General features: G+C 47.3%; 14 protein-coding genes across 14 annotated transcripts; 9 read left to right on the top strand and 5 right to left on the bottom strand. All coding sequences in view use genetic code 12, as the record gives it.

Annotated features, from left to right (window-relative positions):
* Window positions 1–98: 98 nt before the first annotated feature.
* PSN45_000855 (mitochondrial 37S ribosomal protein uS15m) lies at window positions 99–1,061 on the bottom strand (the record flags this gene model as incomplete). The annotated part of the gene is made up of 1 exon (XM_006688240.2): window positions 99–1,061. One exon carries the CDS (start codon window positions 1,059–1,061, stop codon window positions 99–101), a length of 963 nt encoding a protein of 320 aa, XP_006688303.2.
* An 80-nt stretch (window positions 1,062–1,141) lies between these two features.
* Window positions 1,142–3,823, top strand: PSN45_000856 (uncharacterized protein; the record flags this gene model as incomplete). Its single annotated transcript, XM_066157540.1, has 1 exon — window positions 1,142–3,823. The coding sequence occupies one exon, from the start codon at window positions 1,142–1,144 to the stop codon at window positions 3,821–3,823; it is 2,682 nt and encodes an 893-aa protein (XP_066013637.1).
* Window positions 3,824–3,956: 133 nt separating this feature from the next.
* PSN45_000857 (uncharacterized protein) lies at window positions 3,957–4,481 on the bottom strand (the record flags this gene model as incomplete). The annotated part of the gene is made up of 1 exon (XM_006688902.2): window positions 3,957–4,481. One exon carries the CDS (start codon window positions 4,479–4,481, stop codon window positions 3,957–3,959), a length of 525 nt encoding a protein of 174 aa, XP_006688965.2.
* Window positions 4,482–5,349: 868 nt separating this feature from the next.
* PGI1 (glucose-6-phosphate isomerase) lies at window positions 5,350–6,999 on the top strand (the record flags this gene model as incomplete). Its single annotated transcript, XM_006688242.2, has 1 exon — window positions 5,350–6,999. The coding sequence occupies one exon, from the start codon at window positions 5,350–5,352 to the stop codon at window positions 6,997–6,999; it is 1,650 nt and encodes a 549-aa protein (XP_006688305.1).
* A 68-nt stretch (window positions 7,000–7,067) lies between these two features.
* On the top strand, window positions 7,068–7,481 carry PSN45_000859 (uncharacterized protein; the record flags this gene model as incomplete). The annotated part of the gene is made up of 1 exon (XM_006688904.1): window positions 7,068–7,481. The coding sequence occupies one exon, from the start codon at window positions 7,068–7,070 to the stop codon at window positions 7,479–7,481; it is 414 nt and encodes a 137-aa protein (XP_006688967.1).
* Window positions 7,482–8,217: 736 nt separating this feature from the next.
* On the top strand, window positions 8,218–9,141 carry PSN45_000860 (aldolase; the record flags this gene model as incomplete). Its single annotated transcript, XM_006688244.2, has 1 exon — window positions 8,218–9,141. The coding sequence occupies one exon, from the start codon at window positions 8,218–8,220 to the stop codon at window positions 9,139–9,141; it is 924 nt and encodes a 307-aa protein (XP_006688307.1).
* Window positions 9,142–9,817: 676 nt separating this feature from the next.
* PSN45_000861 (uncharacterized protein) lies at window positions 9,818–11,518 on the top strand (the record flags this gene model as incomplete). Its single annotated transcript, XM_006688245.1, has 1 exon — window positions 9,818–11,518. The coding sequence occupies one exon, from the start codon at window positions 9,818–9,820 to the stop codon at window positions 11,516–11,518; it is 1,701 nt and encodes a 566-aa protein (XP_006688308.1).
* Window positions 11,519–11,878: 360 nt separating this feature from the next.
* Window positions 11,879–12,343, top strand: ARC15 (arp2/3 complex subunit; the record flags this gene model as incomplete). The annotated part of the gene is made up of 1 exon (XM_006688906.1): window positions 11,879–12,343. The coding sequence occupies one exon, from the start codon at window positions 11,879–11,881 to the stop codon at window positions 12,341–12,343; it is 465 nt and encodes a 154-aa protein (XP_006688969.1).
* Window positions 12,344–12,703: 360 nt separating this feature from the next.
* Window positions 12,704–13,657, top strand: XYL1 (NAD(P)H-dependent D-xylose reductase (XR); the record flags this gene model as incomplete). Its single annotated transcript, XM_006688248.1, has 1 exon — window positions 12,704–13,657. One exon carries the CDS (start codon window positions 12,704–12,706, stop codon window positions 13,655–13,657), a length of 954 nt encoding a protein of 317 aa, XP_006688311.1.
* Window positions 13,658–13,836: 179 nt separating this feature from the next.
* On the bottom strand, window positions 13,837–15,051 carry PSN45_000864 (trimethyllysine dioxygenase; the record flags this gene model as incomplete). The annotated part of the gene is made up of 1 exon (XM_006688247.2): window positions 13,837–15,051. One exon carries the CDS (start codon window positions 15,049–15,051, stop codon window positions 13,837–13,839), a length of 1,215 nt encoding a protein of 404 aa, XP_006688310.1.
* Window positions 15,052–15,148: 97 nt separating this feature from the next.
* Window positions 15,149–17,107, top strand: GYP8 (GTPase-activating protein gyp8; the record flags this gene model as incomplete). Its single annotated transcript, XM_006688249.1, has 1 exon — window positions 15,149–17,107. The coding sequence occupies one exon, from the start codon at window positions 15,149–15,151 to the stop codon at window positions 17,105–17,107; it is 1,959 nt and encodes a 652-aa protein (XP_006688312.1).
* Window positions 17,108–17,244: 137 nt separating this feature from the next.
* SPT8 (Transcription factor spt8) lies at window positions 17,245–19,122 on the bottom strand (the record flags this gene model as incomplete). Its single annotated transcript, XM_066157541.1, has 1 exon — window positions 17,245–19,122. One exon carries the CDS (start codon window positions 19,120–19,122, stop codon window positions 17,245–17,247), a length of 1,878 nt encoding a protein of 625 aa, XP_066013638.1.
* Window positions 19,123–19,231: 109 nt separating this feature from the next.
* Window positions 19,232–19,687, bottom strand: ndk1 (nucleoside diphosphate kinase Ndk1; the record flags this gene model as incomplete). The annotated part of the gene is made up of 1 exon (XM_006688250.2): window positions 19,232–19,687. One exon carries the CDS (start codon window positions 19,685–19,687, stop codon window positions 19,232–19,234), a length of 456 nt encoding a protein of 151 aa, XP_006688313.1.
* A 958-nt stretch (window positions 19,688–20,645) lies between these two features.
* On the top strand, window positions 20,646–20,963 carry PSN45_000868 (uncharacterized protein; the record flags this gene model as incomplete). The annotated part of the gene is made up of 1 exon (XM_006688252.1): window positions 20,646–20,963. The coding sequence occupies one exon, from the start codon at window positions 20,646–20,648 to the stop codon at window positions 20,961–20,963; it is 318 nt and encodes a 105-aa protein (XP_006688315.1).
* Between the last annotated feature and the right edge of the window lie 235 nt (window positions 20,964–21,198).

Here is a 21,198-nt window from a genome sequence, read left to right on the forward strand (position 1 = left end):
AGAGAATGGGATTCTATCAGAGTATTGAGGAAAATAATTTCTAAAGTCTACCATGAATATCCGCAAGTATGAGATAATGATAATATATTATGTACAAGTTAGTTCAACGCATCAAAGTTGGCCCGTGCCAACTGGTTGTATGAAACCACCTTCTTCTGCAACTCGGTAAACTTCTGCTCTTTTCTCTTCTGTTTGTCGCTCAACTTCACCAACTGCTTATCTCCCCAAACCTTATAGTCCTGGAGATACTGTCTTCCCATGTTGAACTCCCGGGTAATCACATCGTCTGTCAACCCCAACTTTTCAAGACAGTAGTAATAGTCTTCAGGCCGCACCTTCTTCAAGTACCGTAATATCAGCTGTCTTTGTTGCACAAGCTCTCTCACGTTCTGAAGATGCACCTTATCTTTGTGAAACTGCTTGACATGATCCATGCCCAAATGGATTTTCACCGTCATGATGGCCGCCTGCACCTCGGGCGAGCCCGTATCACCCTCCACACGCGCAAATTCTCTCTTGGCTCTGTTGATAGCCAAAAGCCTTTTGTCTTTGGCGTTGGTGTTTCTCATGTTTAACATCGTCAACACTGCCGTTTTCTTGTGCTGTTCCGCCTCAACCGCCGACTCGAGCAACACGTTACTGCCCTTGATTTTGCTCAACGTGACCTTTTCTACCCCGTAAAAAAGCTTTTCCACTTCTTCTCTGGTGTATCCTCCAGCCAAGTTGGTCTGGTCACTGATGTCTTCTCTCACCCGTTGAATGAACCCGTTGCTGGGGTTTCCCAACACTGGGTCCACCTGGAACTTCACATGTTTCAAGTGGTGTTGCTTGAGGTTGTTAATATCACGGGTGACCTGTCTTTTGAGTCTTTTTTCTTTCTTCTTCAACGACTTGAGCTTGGAACGGGTGGCATTTGGGGGAACCATTTGCTTGGCTGCCAATGCCGGCCGGAACTTGAATTCCACAGGTGTGGTGGAGGGTACTGCCCCAAACATCATATGGCTGGTGCTGAGGAGCCTGGTCCCCATTATACCTCTGGTTCCGGTGATTCTGTGCAACATTTGTGGTGTGGAAGATTTTGTCAGTGAAAATTTTTGGGAAAAAAAGCGCGAAAAGGGCTGCTGTAGGTTTGAGAAGAGCTATGGTGCAGACTAACGTGGAAAAGTTGGCGGTACTCCTGAACCAGTGGAAAAATGGGGTGCCGAAGAACTGGAAACTGCAGTTCGTGGGTCAGGTGCACGAGATCGTAAAGAGCGACCCATCACCGGCCAATTTGCTGTATCTTTCACACACTCGGTACTTTGATCATGTTCTTTGGCCATATTTTAATCCCGATGTCACCGAGGCCCATGTGGAATTGATGGCTGTCATGTGCTTGTACGAGCTTCAACATCCACAACGGCTTGGGTGGGCACTCAGACACGCTACGTTCAATGCCTTTTTTGTAAGGCTTTTGAACATCACTTTTGGCCTCAAGAAAGACGCAAATTTCAGACTCCACCGAGTGTGCATTATGCTCATGAAGCGTCTTGTGGAGTTGGGCTGGCGGCCGGATGTACACAAGGATCTCGTGGCGGGAAACAACAACAGTGCTTTCGGACCGGACTATTTGATGAAGAATTGGTTGAAAGACTTGTTATTGAAGAATATCGATCTTCTGTATGAAAATGATGGAGGGGTCGAGTACGACACGTATCTTCGGGCGGTGTTGAGTTGGCTGGCTGAAGTGAAGAAGATAGAGAGTCTTAATTTTCCATTTGAATGTTTTAATAGCGACATCACGGGAATCAAGCCGTATTTGCAGCCATTGGTAAGCCTGCGAGGTGACATGTACCCAGCATTTTTGAGGCTTTACTATAAGACTTATGAGCTTTCAGGGACCACTTATGACGTGAAAGATGATCTCGACGTTCTCAGCACGGATTTTGAGGAAGTTGTGCTGAAGTTAGAGTTGGGATTTTCCGGTTTGGCCAAAAGCGCGGTGTTACATGGTCTCAAAGTCCGTTTGATACAGCTGAAGCTCGATTTTAACGACCTGGAGGTGTTTTATGATGTGTATGAGTCAATGTCGCCATTCAAATTTGCATTGCCGATACTAAGTCAAACAGAGTATCGTATATTTACTCACCTCGCGGAAGTACTCCAAAGAGTGAAAATCACACTAGACAAGTCCAAAAACCTCAAAATCGGCGGTAAGAGTAAGTACTTCAGCCACGTCGAAACAAGGTGGTTGAAAAGTGCATGTGTATTGCTGAAAGTTGAGTGTGATATTGGTGAAACACTTTTGTTGCTTGAAGTTTCCAAGCCCAATAAGTATTCTGACGTTCCGAGAGTCAACAAGTTTGGAATAGAGACTCTTGTGGTGGTTGAGGTGATATCAAAGAATCAAAATGGAGTATTGGTTGAGCCAATACGAACACAAACCAAATTGGGTGCCAGTTGTGAAAGATTCAACTACTTTGTGAAAGTACCCAAGTTTTTGCAACCATCGATAAACCTCCAGTATACACATACTACGATCCTGTTGAACAGAATGAGTTTCGAGGGATTTGTGCCTGGTGCCATTCCGTTGAGGGCCAATAAGAAACGGTCAGATGGTACACATATCGTAGATGTTAACTTAACTGAAGAAACAGTGACTTATAAAGCTGAAGCTGCGAAGGCATTAAACAAAATTCAGTCTACTGCAGTCTACAGAGCCTTAACTAAAAGTGTGAATCTCATTGACACACCTCCACACTCTGGGAGTATGGACGTTTTGAATGCTATTTTGAAGAACATTAACAGGAACTTCAAAGGTGAACGCACATTGGTGGTTTTTCCACACACAAACTGGGTTAAACGATACGAACCACCAGCTGAAATCACCAAAGTGAGCGCCAGTTTTGAGAAGATGGAAGATCCCATCAAGGTGATTGAGGACCTTCTTGAAGAAACGAAGCAAGTATCAGGTATGATGGAAATGGAACATTTTACCCTCAAAGATGCACTTTTCTTCTTTGAATACGAAGTTCCTAGAAGATGGAAGCAGTTTCTACATTCTCTCGAAAAGGATTCCTCAACCAAATATCCGTTTGGAGAAGTTGAAGGAGACTTGAACCAGATAATGGATGCTCACCATAAACTTCTTGATATTTATGATAACCTTCGCAAAGCGTCCAGTGTGTTAGGATTTGAGAACAACGAACACAAAGTCAAGCAGCTTATGATGAGCGCATTTCTGAAGTTTGTGTTTGTGGCCGCTGTAGACTTGGCCAAACTTCAAGGAAAGTTCGACAACGTTATATGTTTTGAATCACAATTTCTTTGCAACTTGACGGTTTCTCATCCCAAACGGTTGGTGGTAATGGGAGATTTTACAGAGGCTACTGACCAGTCTGTTCTTTGGGAGATGATTGTTGATAAAGACGTTGAACGCACCCGTCTCAATATCGTACGCACCAGTGAAGACATTTTTAAGCTCTACCTGAATGAATATAATGTGGAATTGAATTCGATAAAGATAAAAGGATCAGCATTATCATATAGAAAGAGTTCCCTGGCCAAGACCAATGTGAATGTGGCGGAAGCCGAAAAGTGTGCTGATATTTCAATCAGCATACAAGGCTCATGCATAGCAACTGCATCTTTGTATCAGGAAGCGTTACTCAAGGAGATGTCCACTAGAGTTGAGACCGTGGACGAATTGACTTTTCATGGAACTATTATTTTGTCAATGCATGGAGTTAGAACTGTTGAAGATGTTTTGAAATGTGCAAAGAGATGTGATCAGTTAGTGATGGTAGGGGACACGAATGTAATGAATGTGAGAGAGACGAAGTAGGTCATAATTTATTAGCCTTTCGTGGCTGCAAATTAAATCTATAACGTCAAATTAGCTAAATGCACAATGATTACGAATAATATACAAAAAGAGAAGACTGATACCAATAGTTACTTGCACCAGATGGTAGCCGTTAGTCTTCGATGTCGGCCCAGTTTAATTCGGAGCTCTCCATTTCCTTCACCAACTGCTCTATCTCGGCCTTATATCTCTCTTTTTCAAGTTCTGCTTGGCGAGCAGCTTCCTCCTTTTCGAGCTGTTCGGCTTCCTGGTTCTTGCGATTCTTGGGGGGAAGGTTCCTGGAGTTTGGGAGTTTCTTGGGAGTGTCGTGTCTGGGCGACTTCTCTTGAGATCTATGAGACGACCTGGGAGGTTTGCCAGACTTGTGAGATGGTGGGGGCGCAGAGCTAGATATACCCAAACGGGAAGCAAATGCCATGGCAGCAGCTGACATTTGCTTGGGTGACTCAGAGTCCTCAGCATCAGCCGCATCATCGGAGATGTAGGAGTTTTTGGGTGTATGGTGAGTGGGGGGATTTCTGGGAGGATGAGTCTTGATGGGAGTCTTGGTGGGAGTCTTGGTAGAAGTCTTGGTAGAATTCTGGGGTTTGGGATTGGTTCCCAATCGAGCGGCAAACAGTCGGGCCGCATCTGTCATTGGTGCCAATGGTTCTTCATCTTGGGTGGGGGGTCGCATTGCTTCGCTCGACAGTGGGGGCGTCTGTAGGGGTGCTTTACCTCCACGATGACGTGCGGGGCGACTGTTGGAATGGGAGGCCTTGCCCCGTGACAGGTGAGACAGGTGAGAGGGTTCACTTGGTGATGGCTCATTCACTGCATCTGCCCAAATACTTTCGAGTTTTGTGGTTCTGGATGGAGATTTTGCGGGTGGAGGTGTCTTAGGGTGATAGCTGTGATGGGGCGACACCAGACTGTCTTGATGAGTGGCCTTTTCAACGAGGTCGTTGCTGGTAGCCCATCTGGACACTAATCCGTTGTTTGACATGGGGAATAGAAAATGAGCATATTTGAGCGCGATGATTTTGGGTGAGGGTTGAAAGGAGAGTGGGTGTATGAAAGGTGATATGTATAGTGATAGTCAAAGAGGGTTAGCACACTTGCCTTTTCAGAGAGCAAGTGTGAAGGGCAAGGTCACGTGAGATGAACACCTGATGAGTCGGGGAGTTCGGCAAACCTAATGTCGATCAAATGTCGTAGTTTGCCCGCGACTATCCCCATTAGCGAGGGCTCGGTCGCCTCCACTCCAGTGATAGCCAATGATGGTTAGTGGGTGGATGGTGGGGGATTAGAAACATCAGTATGAGGCTACGGGTCGACCCATCAGCTACCACGACACTCACCAATTAGATGATGAGCGCGCCACTTCCTCCCCCACGTCATCCCACTCATAAATGGGAAATTGTTGGTTGATGGGCCCAACGACATTTCTTCAAATCGCACATTATTCCCCCGAGTGATTTTTTCAATTTGATCACACATACTTGTTATACCACCCATACATTAACATGTCTTCTTTCAAATTAGCCTCCGAATTGCCCGCCTGGAAGCAGTTGGAAACTCTCCACAAAGCCATTGGCCAGTTCAACGTTGCCCAGGAGTTCGAAAAGGACCCCCAGAGATTCTCCAAGTACTCCAAGACATTTGAGAACTTTGACAAGTCCGAAATCCTCTTTGACTTTTCAAAGAACCTTGTCAACGACCAAGTGTTGGATCAATTGGTGGAGTTGGCCAAACAGGCCAATATCGAGCAGTTGAGAGATGCCATGTTTGCTGGAGACAAAATTAACACCACTGAAGACAGAGCTGTTTTCCACGTTGGGTTGAGAAACAGAGCCTTGAAGCCCATGCCAATTGACGGCCAGGACACGGCTCCGGTTGTAGACGAAGTGTTGCAGCACATGAAGCAGTTCTCCGAGCAAATCCGCTCCGGCCTGTGGACCGGTTACACTGGCAAAGCTATCACCGATGTCGTCAATATCGGAATTGGAGGATCTGATTTGGGACCGGTGATGGTCACCGAGGCGTTGAAGAAGTACGCCCAGGACGGCTTGGATGTGCACTTTGTGTCGAACATCGACGGAACTCACTTGACCGAAACCTTGAAGAAGTGTGTGCCTGAAACCACCTTATTCTTGATTGCGTCCAAAACCTTCACCACCGCCGAAACCACCACCAACGCCAACAGCGCCAAGGAGTGGTTCTTGGCGGCTGCCAAGGACGCTGCCCACATCGCCAAGCACTTTGCTGCCTTGTCGACCAATGCCGAAGAAGTAGCCAAATTCGGTATCGACACCAAAAACATGTTTGGGTTTGAAAACTGGGTGGGAGGCCGGTACTCGGTATGGTCTGCCATTGGGTTGTCGGTGGCCATCTACATCGGGTACGACAACTTCGAGGCGTTTTTGAAGGGGGCAGAAGCGGTTGACAAGCACTTTGTCGAGACTCCTTTGGAGCACAACATTCCGGTGTTGGGAGGTTTGTTGTCTGTGTGGTACAACAATTTCTACGGAGCCCAGACGCACTTGGTGGCCCCATTCGACCAGTACTTGCACCGGTTCCCTGCGTACTTGCAGCAGTTGTCGATGGAGAGTAACGGAAAGAGTGTCACCCGAGCCAATGTGTTTACCAACTACGAGACCGGCACCATTTTATTTGGTGAGCCTGCCACCAACGCCCAGCACTCGTTCTTCCAGTTGGTGCACCAGGGAACCAAGTTGATTCCGGCCGATTTTATTTTGGCAGCCCAGTCTCACAACCCCATTAGAGACAACTTGCACCAGAGAATGTTGGCGTCCAACTTCTTTGCCCAGGCCGAGGCGTTAATGGTAGGTAAGAGTGAAGACACCGTCAAGGCCGAGGGAGCCACCGGAGGATTGGTACCTCATAAGGTGTTTTCGGGCAATAGGCCCACGACCCTGATTTTGGTGCAGAAGGTGACCCCGGCCTCGTTGGGGGCGTTGATTGCTTACTACGAGCACGTGACGTTTGTCGAGGGGGCCGTGTGGAACATCAACTCGTTTGACCAGTGGGGGGTCGAGTTGGGTAAGCTGTTGGCGAAGGTGATTGGCCTGGAGTTGGACGATGGCCGCGAGGTGTCGAGCCACGATGCCTCCACCAACGGGTTGATCAACCAGTTCAAGAAGTGGTCGTTGTAGTTTGATCACGATGATTTTTGCAGTTAGATTTTTAGTTAATCGCACTTTCGCACTTTTCTCATCGCACCATGGGCAAGAAGAGCAAGAGAAATAACGGTTCCAGCCAGGTGGTGGATACCCAGCCGATCGATATCGTGGTGCCTGACACGCCTCTCACCAATGAGAACGACCATCTCGAGGAGCTTGACAACCCGTTGCGGATTATTACCCTTATTAACTCCCCAGACGTACCTGAGGGTGATTTACAAGAGAGACTAATGGACTATGTTCAGACGATGGACGAGGTGGACGGTTTTTTCAACGAGTTTGACGAGACAGTGGCGGTTCCGAATGACGGACATATCAAGTATGAGGTGGGTAGTGACGGGTTGGTGGTGATAGTGATTGATTCCACCGAGTTGCGCGATGAGGTGTTGAAGTTTATAGATGGGTATAATGATAGGATGATTGAAGGGTCCCATGAAACCACGAAAAGCCATTAGAACCAGGGAGATATAAAACCCGGACTACTGAATATACATTTATGCATAGCGTGCATCAGGTGGGTGTCACTGGCAGGGCGTAGGAGGTCTTGGCCAGTGGGCAAGATGTAGAGCGAGACACTAGGATGGGCACGGAACGAGATATCAGGCCGAGATACGACAGTAAACTGACACTATGACGAGGCGCTGGGACGAGACAGGACTGTCAATCTTGACAGATTGTGTAATTCTCTGACAGCTTCTGTAATTCTCTGACAGCTTCTGTCTTCCTGGTAGTCCTTGGAAGTCCACCACTACCTTAACAACGCACCATCTTCGCTACCTGCGCATGTCGAACCTTAAACACCCATTAGACTTCCTACCATCACGCAGCCCTATTATGCAAGTGCGACTAGCACCTGTTACCAAGGTGCGCATACATACCCCATACCCCATGTAAATTGCACACGCACTGTGCTACAACGGATATCTGACCCATATCCCCACTCCACCCCCACACCCAGCCGCTCACAGTGCCCGTGCATTCCCCCAGATGGAAGTTGCGGACATGACTTACCTTTCCGGAAGTGCTTTCCGTGATAACGGACACCATGGCCGTTAAATGCACCAGTTGCGAACCCCGAGGGGGAAGGCACGACATTGTCGTACCCACCATCGGCTCCCCTTATATATGGCCGATCCTTCCTGACATCAAAGCCATCACCATTTTTATTCCCCACCATTTTTATTCCCCACCATGACTAAGTCCATTACCGAAGGAGTCTACGTCCCTATCGTCACTTTTTACAAGAAAGACGGCCACACCATTGACTTTGATACCCAAATCAAACATGCAAAGTTCCTTAAACAAAACGGTATTCAAGGTATTGTTGCATTGGGATCAACTGGAGAAAATGCCTTGCTTTCCCAGGCTGAAAGAATCGAATTGCTTTCAAAGTTGCACCAAGCGGTTCCAGACTTTGAAATCATCGCCGGAGTACAACAGCATAACATCCAGGATTGCTTGAAGTCGATCTCGGACTTCAAGAAGGCCGGGGCCTCAGTGGCCATGGTGTTACCTTCGTTCTACTACGGACCTGAAACCTCGCAACAAGGTCTTATTGACTGGTTTACTGAAGTTGCCGATAACAGTGAGTTACCGGTCATTTTATACGTCTACCCCGGAGTTTCCAATGGGTTGCAAACGTCACCAGAAACCATCAGAACCTTGGCCAAGCACCCCAACGTTATTGGGTGCAAATGCTCGCACGGAGATGTTCACCAGTACTCACGAATCGGACTTGATAAAGAGGTTGAAGCCAACAACTTCAAGCTTTTATCGGGACAAGGTCAATTGTTGTTGCCATTATTTGCTATTAATGGTAAGGGTGTTATCGATGCACTTTCTGGATGTTTCCCTAAGACGTTTGTCAAGCTCTTTAAATTAGTGAGCGAAGGAAAGTACCACGAAGCCAGAGAGTTGCAGTATGTGGCTGCCGAGGCCGAAGTATTGGCCTCCCAGGGCGGATTTTTAGCCATCAAGAGAGCAATCAAGGAGCACTTGGGATTGGGTGAGAGTTTAGTGGGAAGAAAGCCAATGAACCATGCTTTGAGTGATACCCAGTGGGAGTCTTACAAGCCTATGTATGAGTTGATTAAGAAGACCGAAGAGTCAATTTAGATAGAATATATGGAGCTTGAGTACATGTAGATGGAGGGAGTGTAGGGGTACAACAAGGAGTGCACCCCGGAGTACAACTAGGAGTGCATCCAGGAGTGCAGCCAGGAAGTGGACGCATAATGACCACCAGGAATTACACCCCATATACCAACCAGGAAGTGGACCACTCGTCGACTACTGCTTCTCCCTCCATCAAGTCAACCCAACACTTGACGTTCGCGTCTTATTAGGTTATCACTCACCGGTTTTATTCCTTGTCCGCACTGCAAATAAAACCTGTTTTGTGCACCGTACAACTATTCGGAGAAACTCTATATCGTCCTTAATACTTCAGCTGCTAACCAGGCCCATGGGCCGCAGAAAATCATAACAATCACCCCCACTTGTCGGGATAACCTCAAAACAATACTCCATTGGGAACGGTAGCGAGCCCTGGGAACCCCACCTACCCCACCACCACGACATTCGCTTCCCCAGAAAATCCCCCGGATACACTCCTCAACGGAAACCTCTCCCGTTGACAATACGAAGAAGTACAGATGATGCTGTGCCTATTTGGCAAGAGCCCGCGATCTACGCATTTACCCCACATCATTCGTATCTCCAGATCTTCCTCCCTCAGGTATATAAGGCCCTATGTACCTACCCATAAACCTTCAGTTATTTATTATTAATCATGTGGCTCTTAAGTAAATTTGCCCACAAAGATGACTCTGCGCATCCAGCTCCGATCGAGACTTATAACTCCCGTTTGTTGCTCTTGGCTCTCGCTGCTTCCACTGGGTCTGCCATGTACGGTTACGATACTGGGTTCATTGGAGGTGCCATTTCGCTCCCATCATTTACTGCCCGGTACGGGTTGGACTCGGTAACTGGAACCCAGTTGGCAGCTTTAAAGGCCAACATTGTATCTACGTTTCAGGCCGGGTGTTTTTTTGGTGCTATTATCGCCTATTCGGTCAATGAGAAATTCGGTAGAAGAAAAACCATGCTTGCATTTGCTATTGTGTTTGTTATCGGGGTGACATTCCAAATTGCTTCCAGTGGGAAAATTGGATTGATCTATGCTGGTAGAGCTATCACCGGATTACTGGTGGGAACCATGTCGATGATCGTGCCCGTGTACAATGCCGAATGGTCTCCACCAGCCGTTAGAGGATTGACAGTTGGGTTATATGAATGTGTCTACCAGACCAGTTCTTTGCTTGCTTTCTGGGTCAACTACGCCGTTAAGATCCACCAGCCGGATACCAGCGAACGTCAATGGCAGATTCCATTTGCTTTACAGTATATTTTTGGAGGAGCCGTTATCTTGTGTATGTGGTTCCAACCAGAAAGTTACAGATGGTTGATTAAGGCCGGCCGTGTGGATGATGCCAGAGACGCATTGGTCAGGATCAGAAAGTTACCAGCAGAACATCCGTACATCAATTATGAGATCCAGTCAGTGTTGATCCAGTTGAATGAGGAAGCCCAGATCGCAAAGAAAGATGTGTTGAGGGAAACCGGCAACTTCATCCAGAGAAACGAGATTTACATCAAATTAAAGGAAGTCACAAAGTCAGGCATGCGGTACAGATTATTTGTGGGTGTGTCAGTGATGGTGTGGCAGAACTTATCGGGTATCAATGCCTTGAACTACTACTCCCCTACAATTTTCAAGTCCATTGGAGTTTCTGGAAACAATGTGGATTTGTTAGCGACCGGGATTTTTGGGGTGGCCAAGACTGTCACCAATATCATTGCCGTGTTGTTCATGGTCGATTACTTTGGTAGAAGAGGTCCGCTTTTGTTTGGATCTTCCTTGACATTTGTGTTCATGATGTATCTTGGAATTTACTCCCAATTATCGGGCTCATTTGACCATGTCGTTGAAAAGGACGGAGGATCTCGGGCAGCTTTGGCATGTGTTTACATGTTCGCTGTGTTCTATGCCTTCAGTTGGAACTGTATGCCATTCATTGTGTGTTCTGAGATTTTCCCCATGGCTATCAGAAATTTCTGTATGACCATTTGTGTTATGGCCCAATGGCTCATGCAGTTTGTGATTGTGTACTCCAACCCATACATGATGACCAACATTAAGTACGGGTCCTTTTACTTCTTTGGAGCATGCTTGTTGTTATCGGTCCCGTTTGTGTACTTTATTATTCCTGAGACTAGAGGTATTTCATTGGAGAACATGGATGTGTTGTTTAGTATTAGAGGTACGGCTTTGAAGAAGAGAAAGAAGGCTGACGAGATTATTGCCATGAGAAAGCAGGAGGTGATTATGGACGAGTCCGGAAAGGTTGCGGTAGCTGAGGTAGAGGATGTGGATGGAGGGCTGATCGAGAAGGTGCCAACCTCGAGCACACGCAGTATACAGGAGGTGTGAGTGCACTAGTCTGAGGTTTAGTATGAGTAATGAATATTGTCCTGAGTTGGAATTTGTAGAGTAGAGTAGAGATGTGGATCTGGTGGTGGAAAGCGGGAATCAAACATAAGCTGGGTATAACAAACTAGGTCCGACCCATGTAACACAAACACAGTATGTAACACAAGCACAGTATGTAACACAAACACAGTATGTAACACAAACACACTATGTAACACAAACACACTATGTAACACAAACACACTATGTAACACAAACACAATATCTATCACAACACAGTAGCTTCTCCCCTTTTGACCCAGACACCCACCAAGGCTTTTCGCGCTTGCTCACCCGCAACATTTCAAAACCAACACACTAATGGAAGACTGGAGGAGAATAGATATCGACGCATTCGAACCAGATAAGTTCCTCCTGAAGGAAGAACTCGTGCCCGCCATCGCCAACCCGGTAGACGAGGCTGCCATCCCTTCAATCATCGCCGAGTGCAAGGCCAAACTTTCCAAGGGCCAATTTGCCGAAGCGTTGAAAACCGCTCTCCAAAACCCCCCTTACCTTTCATCACCTGCAGCCAAGGCCAGCTACGACCAATTGGTCTTTGAGACATTGATCTCCGTCAAGAACAACAACACCGACATCTTGCCGTTTGTGAAACAATTATCTAGTGACGAACAGGATACTTTGGTTAAATACTTATATAAGATTATGGACACCAGCTACGGGTCGAAACAGGGGGCGGTATTATTGGCGTGGTACGAGAAGACCGTCGAGTTTACGGGGTTGGGCCCGGTCATTCGGTTCATGAGCGACCGTCGGACTGTTTAAATATATAGGAAATAAATAACTAGGGCCTTCGTATCGACCTTCCCCCTTCCCAAGGAGTGCGGAATAAGTGCTGAAGACAGTGTCAAGCTTCAGGTTCATGGAGATCAAAATTGGCGGTCAACAAACGTGTAGGGCCAATATACGTCAAGTGACGGGGCGGAGGCGGGCCAGTGTCCCTGGATCTCTGGGGCAAGGTTTGAGTGGGGGCACTCTCGGAAAAAAACTGTGCTAGCCCCAAACAAAACCGAGTGGAAAGTTACTCGTCGATTTGCCGCAACTATATACAGGAGCGGGACACTTCGACATAGCTGGGGTATAAATACCCCCCAGATTCCCTTTTTTTCAAAATTAACTATCACTATGTCTATTAAGTTAAATACCGGGGCTGAAATGCCTCTCACTGGTTTTGGTGTCTGGAAAGTCGCCAAAAGTTCTTGTGCTGATACCGTTATCAATGCCCTTAAGGCCGGTTACAGAACCTTCGATTGTGCTGCCGACTACGGTAACTGTGTTCAAGTTGGAGAAGGTTTTAAACAAGCTTTTGAATCTGGTTTAGTCAAGAGAGAAGATGTTTTCATCACTTCCAAGTTGTGGAACTCGTACCACGACCCTGAGGTGGTTGAAAAGGCTTTGGACAGAATCTTGTCCGACATGCAATTGGAGTACCTTGACTTATTCTTGATGCATTTCCCCATTTCTTTCAAGTACGTGCCATTTGAAGAAACATATCCTTCTGGGTTCGGAACCAAGTCAGAGATCGAATTGGCTGATGTGCCAATCATTGACACTTGGAGAGTCATGGAAAAGATCTACAAGGCTGGAAAGAAAGTCAAGGCCATTGGAGTATCCAACTTCAACGGAGGTCTTTTGACTGATTTGATCAAGCAGGCTGAAGTTGTGCCAGCTGCTTTACAAATTGAGCACCACCCATACTTGCAACAATCTCAATTGGTGAGATTCGCCCAACACAAGGGTGTGGCCATCACTGCCTACTCATCATTCGGTGGTAACAGTTACCTTGAATTGGACAACCCCGCAGCAAAGAGCTCTCCTAACTTGCTTGAACACGCCACCATCACTGCCATCGCTGATAAGCACGGTAAGACTAGTGCTCAGGTTTTGTTGAGATGGGCCACCCAGAGAAACATTGCTGTGATTCCAAAGTCCAACAATCCTAACAGATTGAAGGAGAACTTGGAGTTCAATGACTTTAATTTGACTGACGAGGACTTTGATGCCATCAGAGAGTTGGAGAGAAACTTGAGATTCAACGATCCAAAGGATTGGGCTGGACCAAACCTCTGTATTTTCTGAGGACTCCATAAAATTTCCGAATCTATATAGAGTAATATATTGTTGAGAGGAACTGATGTTGTAGAGTGAGAGTTGTGATGAGTTGTGAGCATTGATAGGGTGGGGGCATCGGTTAAACAGATCCAACCTGGCGGTTCGCGCGTTCCCGATTCGGCAATCCACAAGCGCACACATCACCGCTAGATCGACTCCAATACCGCATCCCGTCCCAAATTCAACAACTTCAACCGCGACAAAAAGTCATCCCGATTGATATACGCCCCACACATTCTTCTCTTCCCTGTGAACTCTGTCCGGGAGTGGAAACACCTCCAGTTATCGAAAATCAAACACTGGCCCGGTCTCAACTGGTAGAAAAATTCGTTTTTGGAATCACTGATAATCCCGTACCACAGTCTGATGGCCTTATAAAATTTGGGCACATCCGCTGGGTTCTCCCAATTGTCCATGGTAGACCGGTCCGATTGGTTCCACCGGACCTGTACCAACTTTCCCTGACCGTCTAACTTGAAAACTGGCTGGGGAATGTCCGGTTGAATACACACTTTCTCTTCACCAGCCGAGTGAGCAGGCACCGGGATCCGAGTCAAAACCTCGTAGCTGTCCGGGTCCCGCTCCTTCAACAATTTGGCACACCGGAATGCGTCTACGAGCGATGAAGTGCCACCTTCACCTTCGTGCAGCAACAAATGAAATAACTGCAACCCAGGGGTGTCGTTCCAGTAGGTGCCATCGGTGTGTGACAGAATGTCGATATTGGTGTAGGCAGTGTCGTTCTTGGACAAATCGCTGGTGAAGTCCCAGAACCCGCCGTAGTGTGTGGGCCGGATATACATCAACTTTTCACATAATGCCTGCGTGTCTTCGGGGGTCACCGGTACGTTGTCGATGAGACAGAAGCCGTACTTCCAAATTTTGAGGGCCCAGTCGGCAATGGCGTGCTCGGCATCGGTATCATCGGTCGACGCCATCACCACATTGTAGTCAACAGATGGCAATGAGTTCTCAATGGTTTGCACGTCCCAGTGAACCATTTGGAGGGTTTGCTTCTGGCCTCCAATCTTCTCGTCCACCGGCACCAACACCGGGTTGTACGAGTGCAAGTGGAGCCAGGCGGCGGGATAGGTGCTGGAATGCGAGTTCTGGTCCCACACAATATGTACAGTGGCGGCGGGGCCACTACCATCCACAGTTACAGACTTAACGTGGATGTTCTCATCGATGCTGGCACTATTCAAGAGCCGCTGCTTGGTAATGGAGTAGTAGCATTCGTCACAGTGGCAGTTGTCACGCAACCACACGTTGTGGAAGCGCAGCGTCTGGCCATCTGTCCAGCTCACCACGAGCTCGCCGCCGTCGGGCTTCAATTCATTAATGATGGATGATGCGATCATGGTATGGTTTTTGTGGAGGTGATTCGCGAGAATTCATGGCCTTTCCTGAGTCCGCGCGCAAATCCGCTTTCTCACATTTCATTCATCTACCCGCACCATGATAGCAGTGAGCGAGGGATATTTGGATAACCCCAGACGCTCTCCCACAATAGAGGAGCGACAGCTCGACTCCGTGGACCCCGTCGAGGTGTCAGTGCCGGCCCCATCGCCGGCCCGTGTCGATCCACCCCCAGAACCTCGTGAATCCCTATTGTTTTCAGGGGACCCTCACAATCACACCACCACCCAAACATCTATCCCCCGTCACCCAAGTGACTCCAACGACTCCCAGCAGGATTGGGTGTCCATGGATGTCGACAAATTCGGCAAGTCGTTCTACACTTCCGAAACCGGGCCCTTGAACGACCAGATCAAACTGCTTAAAACCAGAACCCTTTACGAGTATCTCAACAGCTGCAAACACAACGAAATCATCGAGTATCTGCGGTCCACCGATGGCCTTGTCAACAACGACATCCGCCGTGGCGCTTGGCCGGTGTTGCTTGGCCTCGTAGACTGGAACGAGCCTGGGGACACTGATGCCCGTCTTGTGAGCCTGGTGGACGCTTCCATGTTTCTTGAGGACCTTAGTATCAATGATGTTCCGCTCCACAAAGACGAGGAGCAGGTCAAGTTGGACATCAAGCGGTCGTTCACGATCTTGAACCACATCAAGTGCTCTTTTGCGTCGCTTCCCCAGACCGACTCCTACTCCGATGAGCAGATCAGCTATCTCAAGAAGACCCTCCTCAACCTCGTGGTCAAGTTGTTGAGAAAGTACCCGCTGTTGCACTATTACCAAGGGTTCCACGACATCGCCAGTATCATCTTGGTGGTGTGCTACGACCCGACTCGAAACAAGGTCGATGAGACCCGCAGTTTCAAGCTCTTGGAGGCTTTGACCTTAAACCATTTGAGAGACTTCATGATCTCCGACATCAACTTGTCGCTTGTGCACTTGAAGTTGATTCCCACGGTGTTGGAAATCGTGGATCACCGGTTCTTCAAGTTGGTGAAACAATTGAGTAATAGCTATGTAGCTTCAGATGGAGCTTACTACGACTATAGTCTCTACCAGGGCTTGTCATGTATCTTGACGTTGTTCAGCCATGATATCAACGACTTGGGCCAGCTCTTGATGCTTTGGGACTTTTCCTTGAGTTACCACTCGGTGCTCATCAACATCTACATTTACGTTGCAGCTTTGATGTTCAAGCGAGACGAAATCTTCAAGGCTCTTCACATCAAGGACTCCGACAACAACTTTGCCAACGTTGACAAGGATTTGCTCCATAATCTTTTGTCTTCCAACAGTTTGTTCCGAGACCTTACAGACTCTGATATGGTGAAAATTTTGAACAAAGCCAAACACTACTACGAGACTTACCCAATTATGAACCTCAGCAATAGCACCTTCACGTATGAGTTGTGGTTCAAACAGTATAATAAGAGCTCGGTTTTGCTAACGACTTCAGTTCCTTATCGGTCCAGTCCTGACGGCTCTTTGGCCAATGACCCCAAAGTTGTTCAACAGTACGTTGAGACCCAGGACAGAGAGATGGCGAGACTTATGGTGTATAACTTGGAAACCGAGAGCAAGGTGTTTGAAGACCACCAATTAGAGGAGCTGACGGACTTTGACACTTCGCTCAATAATTCGTTATCATCTTCAATGTCATCACTTCACTCATCCACCGCCTCTTTGAACACCAAGATCCTCAAGACTTCGTCGATGTACTTCAAGAAGCTTTTATTTTCAGACTCCAATGATGATAGTGAAGGGCCTCCTATCAAGAGAAACAATGTCTTCAAGTTGACGACCCTTTATAAGATTAGTTTGACGGTGGGGTTCTTGGGGTTCTTGCTTCATTTTCTTGTCACCCGACAGAGCCATAACGTGATCCTCAAATACTTTGATATGAACTTGAACTCGTTCAAGCTTTCGAGTGTGGGCGGCTGGCTTAACCGGGTGGGACTAGGAAATGTCCGAAACTCTCTTTATGGGTACCTGGGGTGATTTCATTCTTTACGACGTGACTATTTATTTACATATGTTGACGTGGTGAATACACTTCGTCCATGTTTACGACTCTTGTGACTATACAACGGCTTATCTATCTGTACACCTCGTTGAGTACCTCTGTGTCCACTAACTCAAAAATCAATCTCATACACGAGCACCGAATCGGTATAACTGGCATTTCCCCATCCCCTGTTCCCACTGGCACTCACCATAAACCGGCCGGTTTCGTCCACATATAAAGAACTCAACACTCCACCGTGATGACCCGGAACAATCAAAAACGGCGTGGCCTGGCCCTTTTTAGAATCTTTTGTGGCCACAGTAGGGTTTTCTGGGTTGTAAAGACTGAGATCGTATAATCGAATATTGTCCAGCGATCCACAGAGCAAGTAGTTTTCATTGGGCATGGTCGAGATGGCGGTCACCGGCCCCGAGATCTTGGGGAACTGTAATGTTTTCAGCACGTTGGGCACAAAGTTGGCCTTGGTATCTCTTTTATGAGGCATTTTGAGCGAAAACTCTTCCACAGTGCTGTTTCTTCTCCCCACGTAGATAAAATCTCCGTTATTAGACCACGTAGAACTCATACACCACGGAGGTGTGCCACTGGGGATCCCGTACTTGAGAATGGGCGCCGTACCGGTCCTCAAATCCCAGATATTCACGGTTCCATCGCTGCTCGAGCTCATAAAAACACTTTCGCTCCGATACACCTTGCTGTTGCCATTTTTGTTTGGGTTTACCTTCTTGGGCTTTTCCGTGTCCCTTTGCACATCGTCATTCTGCTCATTGTCACTATCTCCAAACAAGCTTCCCATGTCACTGTTGTTTTCCATGTCTTCCGCGTCCTCGTACAGCACTATCAAATCACTCAACCCATGGGGCCTGAATTGGATCTGGGAAATTTGGCCCGAGCTACTAGCAAACAACGTGGTGCACTTACCGGACTGTAAGTCCCACTCACGAATGGTTTTGTCCCAGGACCCAGAAAGAAGCCGGTCCTGAGACTGGTTGAGTTTCAAGCACGAGATGGCATCGTTGTGGCCTCCCGCGAGCGATGGAGCCGTTTTCTTGACCCCGTGTCGAAAATAATGGTGTAAGCTGCCCTCGTTGTACCGCATGGTGTACAAGGAGATTCCACCAGATAGCACCCCTGATAAGCACCAGTATCCATTTCTTTCGACTTCCAACGCGTACACAGGGTTGACTTTAGGCTCGTAACTGATGGTTCCGGCCGTGAAGTCCGACGTCTTGACCTTAGGATTGATGACCATCAACTCATTCTTGGTCATCGGCTGTTCATTCTCCCAGTAGGAACAGATCACCCCGGCCTTTGTGACGGAGTCCACGAGATTATGTTTCTGGGCCATTGTTAAGGGAGACTTTCCTTCGATCGATGCAATAAAGTCGTATTTCCGTATGAACCCATCTTCGCCACCGGTGATTATCCACTTGGGCCCATCGGTAAAGGCAACGGCGTGGCACTGGGAGGCATGGGGCATGGCGACTGATGGGATTATTTCGAGGTCATAGGTCTGCTGGGCTTTTTGGATGAGTGCCTGTCGTACGGGGATATCTGAGTCCACCGCCATGGCGTCGACATCGGCGTCATCGTCCGACAGTACCTCGGAGTCCTCGTCAGCATTGTCGGCGTCGTCGACCTCGGGCAGGGTCTTTTCAGGTGCTGTACTAGTTTTCGACGGCAGGTCGTGATTTTCCTGTGCATCCACAAACTTTGAGTCGTCGGCGTCGTCGTTGGCGTCGTCATCATTGGCCTGGTCGTTGTCATTGTCGTCGTCGTCGTCGTCATCTTCGTCGTCGTCGTCTTCATCTTCTTCATCGTCTTCGTCTTCGTCGTCGTCTTCGTTTTCATTGTCGTTGTCGCTATTATCATCACCCTGATTGTCGACCCGGTTATCTTCATTGTCGTTGTCCAATTCTTCGTCGTCGTCGTCATTCATGTCGTCGTCATTGTCGGGCACGTTGAACAAGTCATCTTCCATGCTCATGATAGCTACAGTAATGAGAGTTGTAAATAGAGAGCAGTGAGAAATTCGCGGTCGCAGCTGGTTGTGGCTGCTTAGTACAAATAAATGTGCTTATTGACTATAAACATATCTACTCGTAGATCCAAGAAAGCAAGGCGTGCTTGTATTCAACCAACTCATCCTTCTTGAACCACAAGTCAATTTCCTTCTTGGCGCTCTCAACAGAGTCGGAACCGTGGCACACGTTTCTTCCCATGTCAATGGCAAAGTCTCCTCTAATGGTACCAGGAGCAGAAGCCAATGGGTTGGTGGCACCCAAGATGACTCTTCCCTGCTTGACAACGTCTTTACCTTCCCAGACAGTGGCCAAGATGGGGCCAGACAACATGTAGGACAACAAAGATGGGAAAAATGGCTTTGATTGCAAGTCGTCGTAGTGAGTTCTCAACAAGGATTCGGTGGGTTGGACCAATTTGATTCCAACCAACTTGAAGCCTCTGTTTTCGAATCTACCGATGATGGAGGAGATCAATCCTCTTTGGACACCATCTGGCTTGATGGCAATGAAAGTTCTTTCGTCAGACATGTTTGATACGTGGGTGAAATTGAAAAAATTTTCTGCGATATGTTGAAGAATTTGGGTGCGGTGGTAGGGGCACGAAAGGGGCCGTCGGCAGAGTGTATGTTCGAAGCAGGCAGAGGATTCAAGTGTGGCAGAGAGAGGTAGGGTTTATGGATAATAAATACGTAGGCAATATTCTGTTACCATATTCTGTTTAGGATGGTTTTAGCAATACCCGGTTTCATTTTGAGGTTGTTTCACCTTTTGCAAATTTCACTTCTTTTGGCTGCAAACTTAATTTGAGGTATCTAAATTCACTTAACTTCGGGAACCCAAAAGTTGACTTTCCCTCATTGTGTATAGTTGCTGGAAAACGTCGTGTAACATCTGATAGTAATCCTCTTGGGGGTTAACCTCCAAAATCCCGGGTGGTGTTATGTTACTGGCAATGTAGTAGGGAAAAAGCTTGTTATGTACGCTTGCAAACGAGTAGGGGCGATTGCGGTTGAGGTAGATGTCGACCTGTTTCATGATCCTGGCTATTTTCCTTCTTTTGGGTATGGCAGGATCGAGATTGAGGTCCGTGTCCAGGTCCGTGTCTAGGTCCGTGTCCAGGTCCAAGTCCAGGTCCAGGTCCAGTACAAGAAGCTGCAGAATCAACTCAATAACAGGCTCGGCGTTCAAACCAATAGTGTTTGTTTGGACAATAGCATACATTATTTACGGACAGAATCTGGGAAACTGGGCAAATATATAGTATTATGCTGCAAATTGGTGAGTTCAGCATAACAAAGAGCAAACACAAAAACAGGAAGCACAAGTTTTATATGTGGCTATCATCGGCGGTTCCCAAATTGTACACTAACTAGCCTCTGGGAAGCTAGTGTGTTGCGTTTTCTATACTGCTTCTGTTTGCACCTTCTCATCTTTATCTTTTTGCAGTAATTGTGCGCATCGACGCGAAATTTCAAATATAAACAACATGTCTGGGGAGATATTGAGATCAAATCCCAACCAGGCCAACATGTCACCAGGGTTGCATATGGATAAAGTATCGATCTCCACCGTGAGGCCTGACTCTGCCCAAAAGAACGGCGCCAAAAGAGCCGCCCAATCACCCATTACTCCTTCATTGAGACAGTCCACCACCAGAAGGAAGATAAACACCAAATCAGTTTTGGAGAAAGACCCGGTAATGTGGACTATTGAGTACGAGGGATGGAAGCTCCGCATGCAGATGGAGCGGAATATGGCCATTCGGGAGTTCAGGGAGATGGAGATGCACTTTGAAGATTTATGAGATATGATAAAAGAGCATAGGAAGGGACCAGGCTAGCCCACACGGTAGCAAAAAAGGACTAGAAACCACACGACAGCCCGAAAGGGCCAAAAGTCCCCCCTCTACAACGGTTGTATATGAATAACCTATAATATAATGTTGAATTTAATTATGAATGTAATGTTGAATGTAATGCAATGTTGAATATCATGTAATGTTGAATATAGTACAATGTTGAATGTCATGTAATGTTGAA

Source organism: Yamadazyma tenuis, chromosome 1, assembly GCF_029203305.1.
Source record: "Yamadazyma tenuis chromosome 1, complete sequence".
Lineage (NCBI taxonomy): Eukaryota > Fungi > Ascomycota > Pichiomycetes > Serinales > Debaryomycetaceae > Yamadazyma > Yamadazyma tenuis.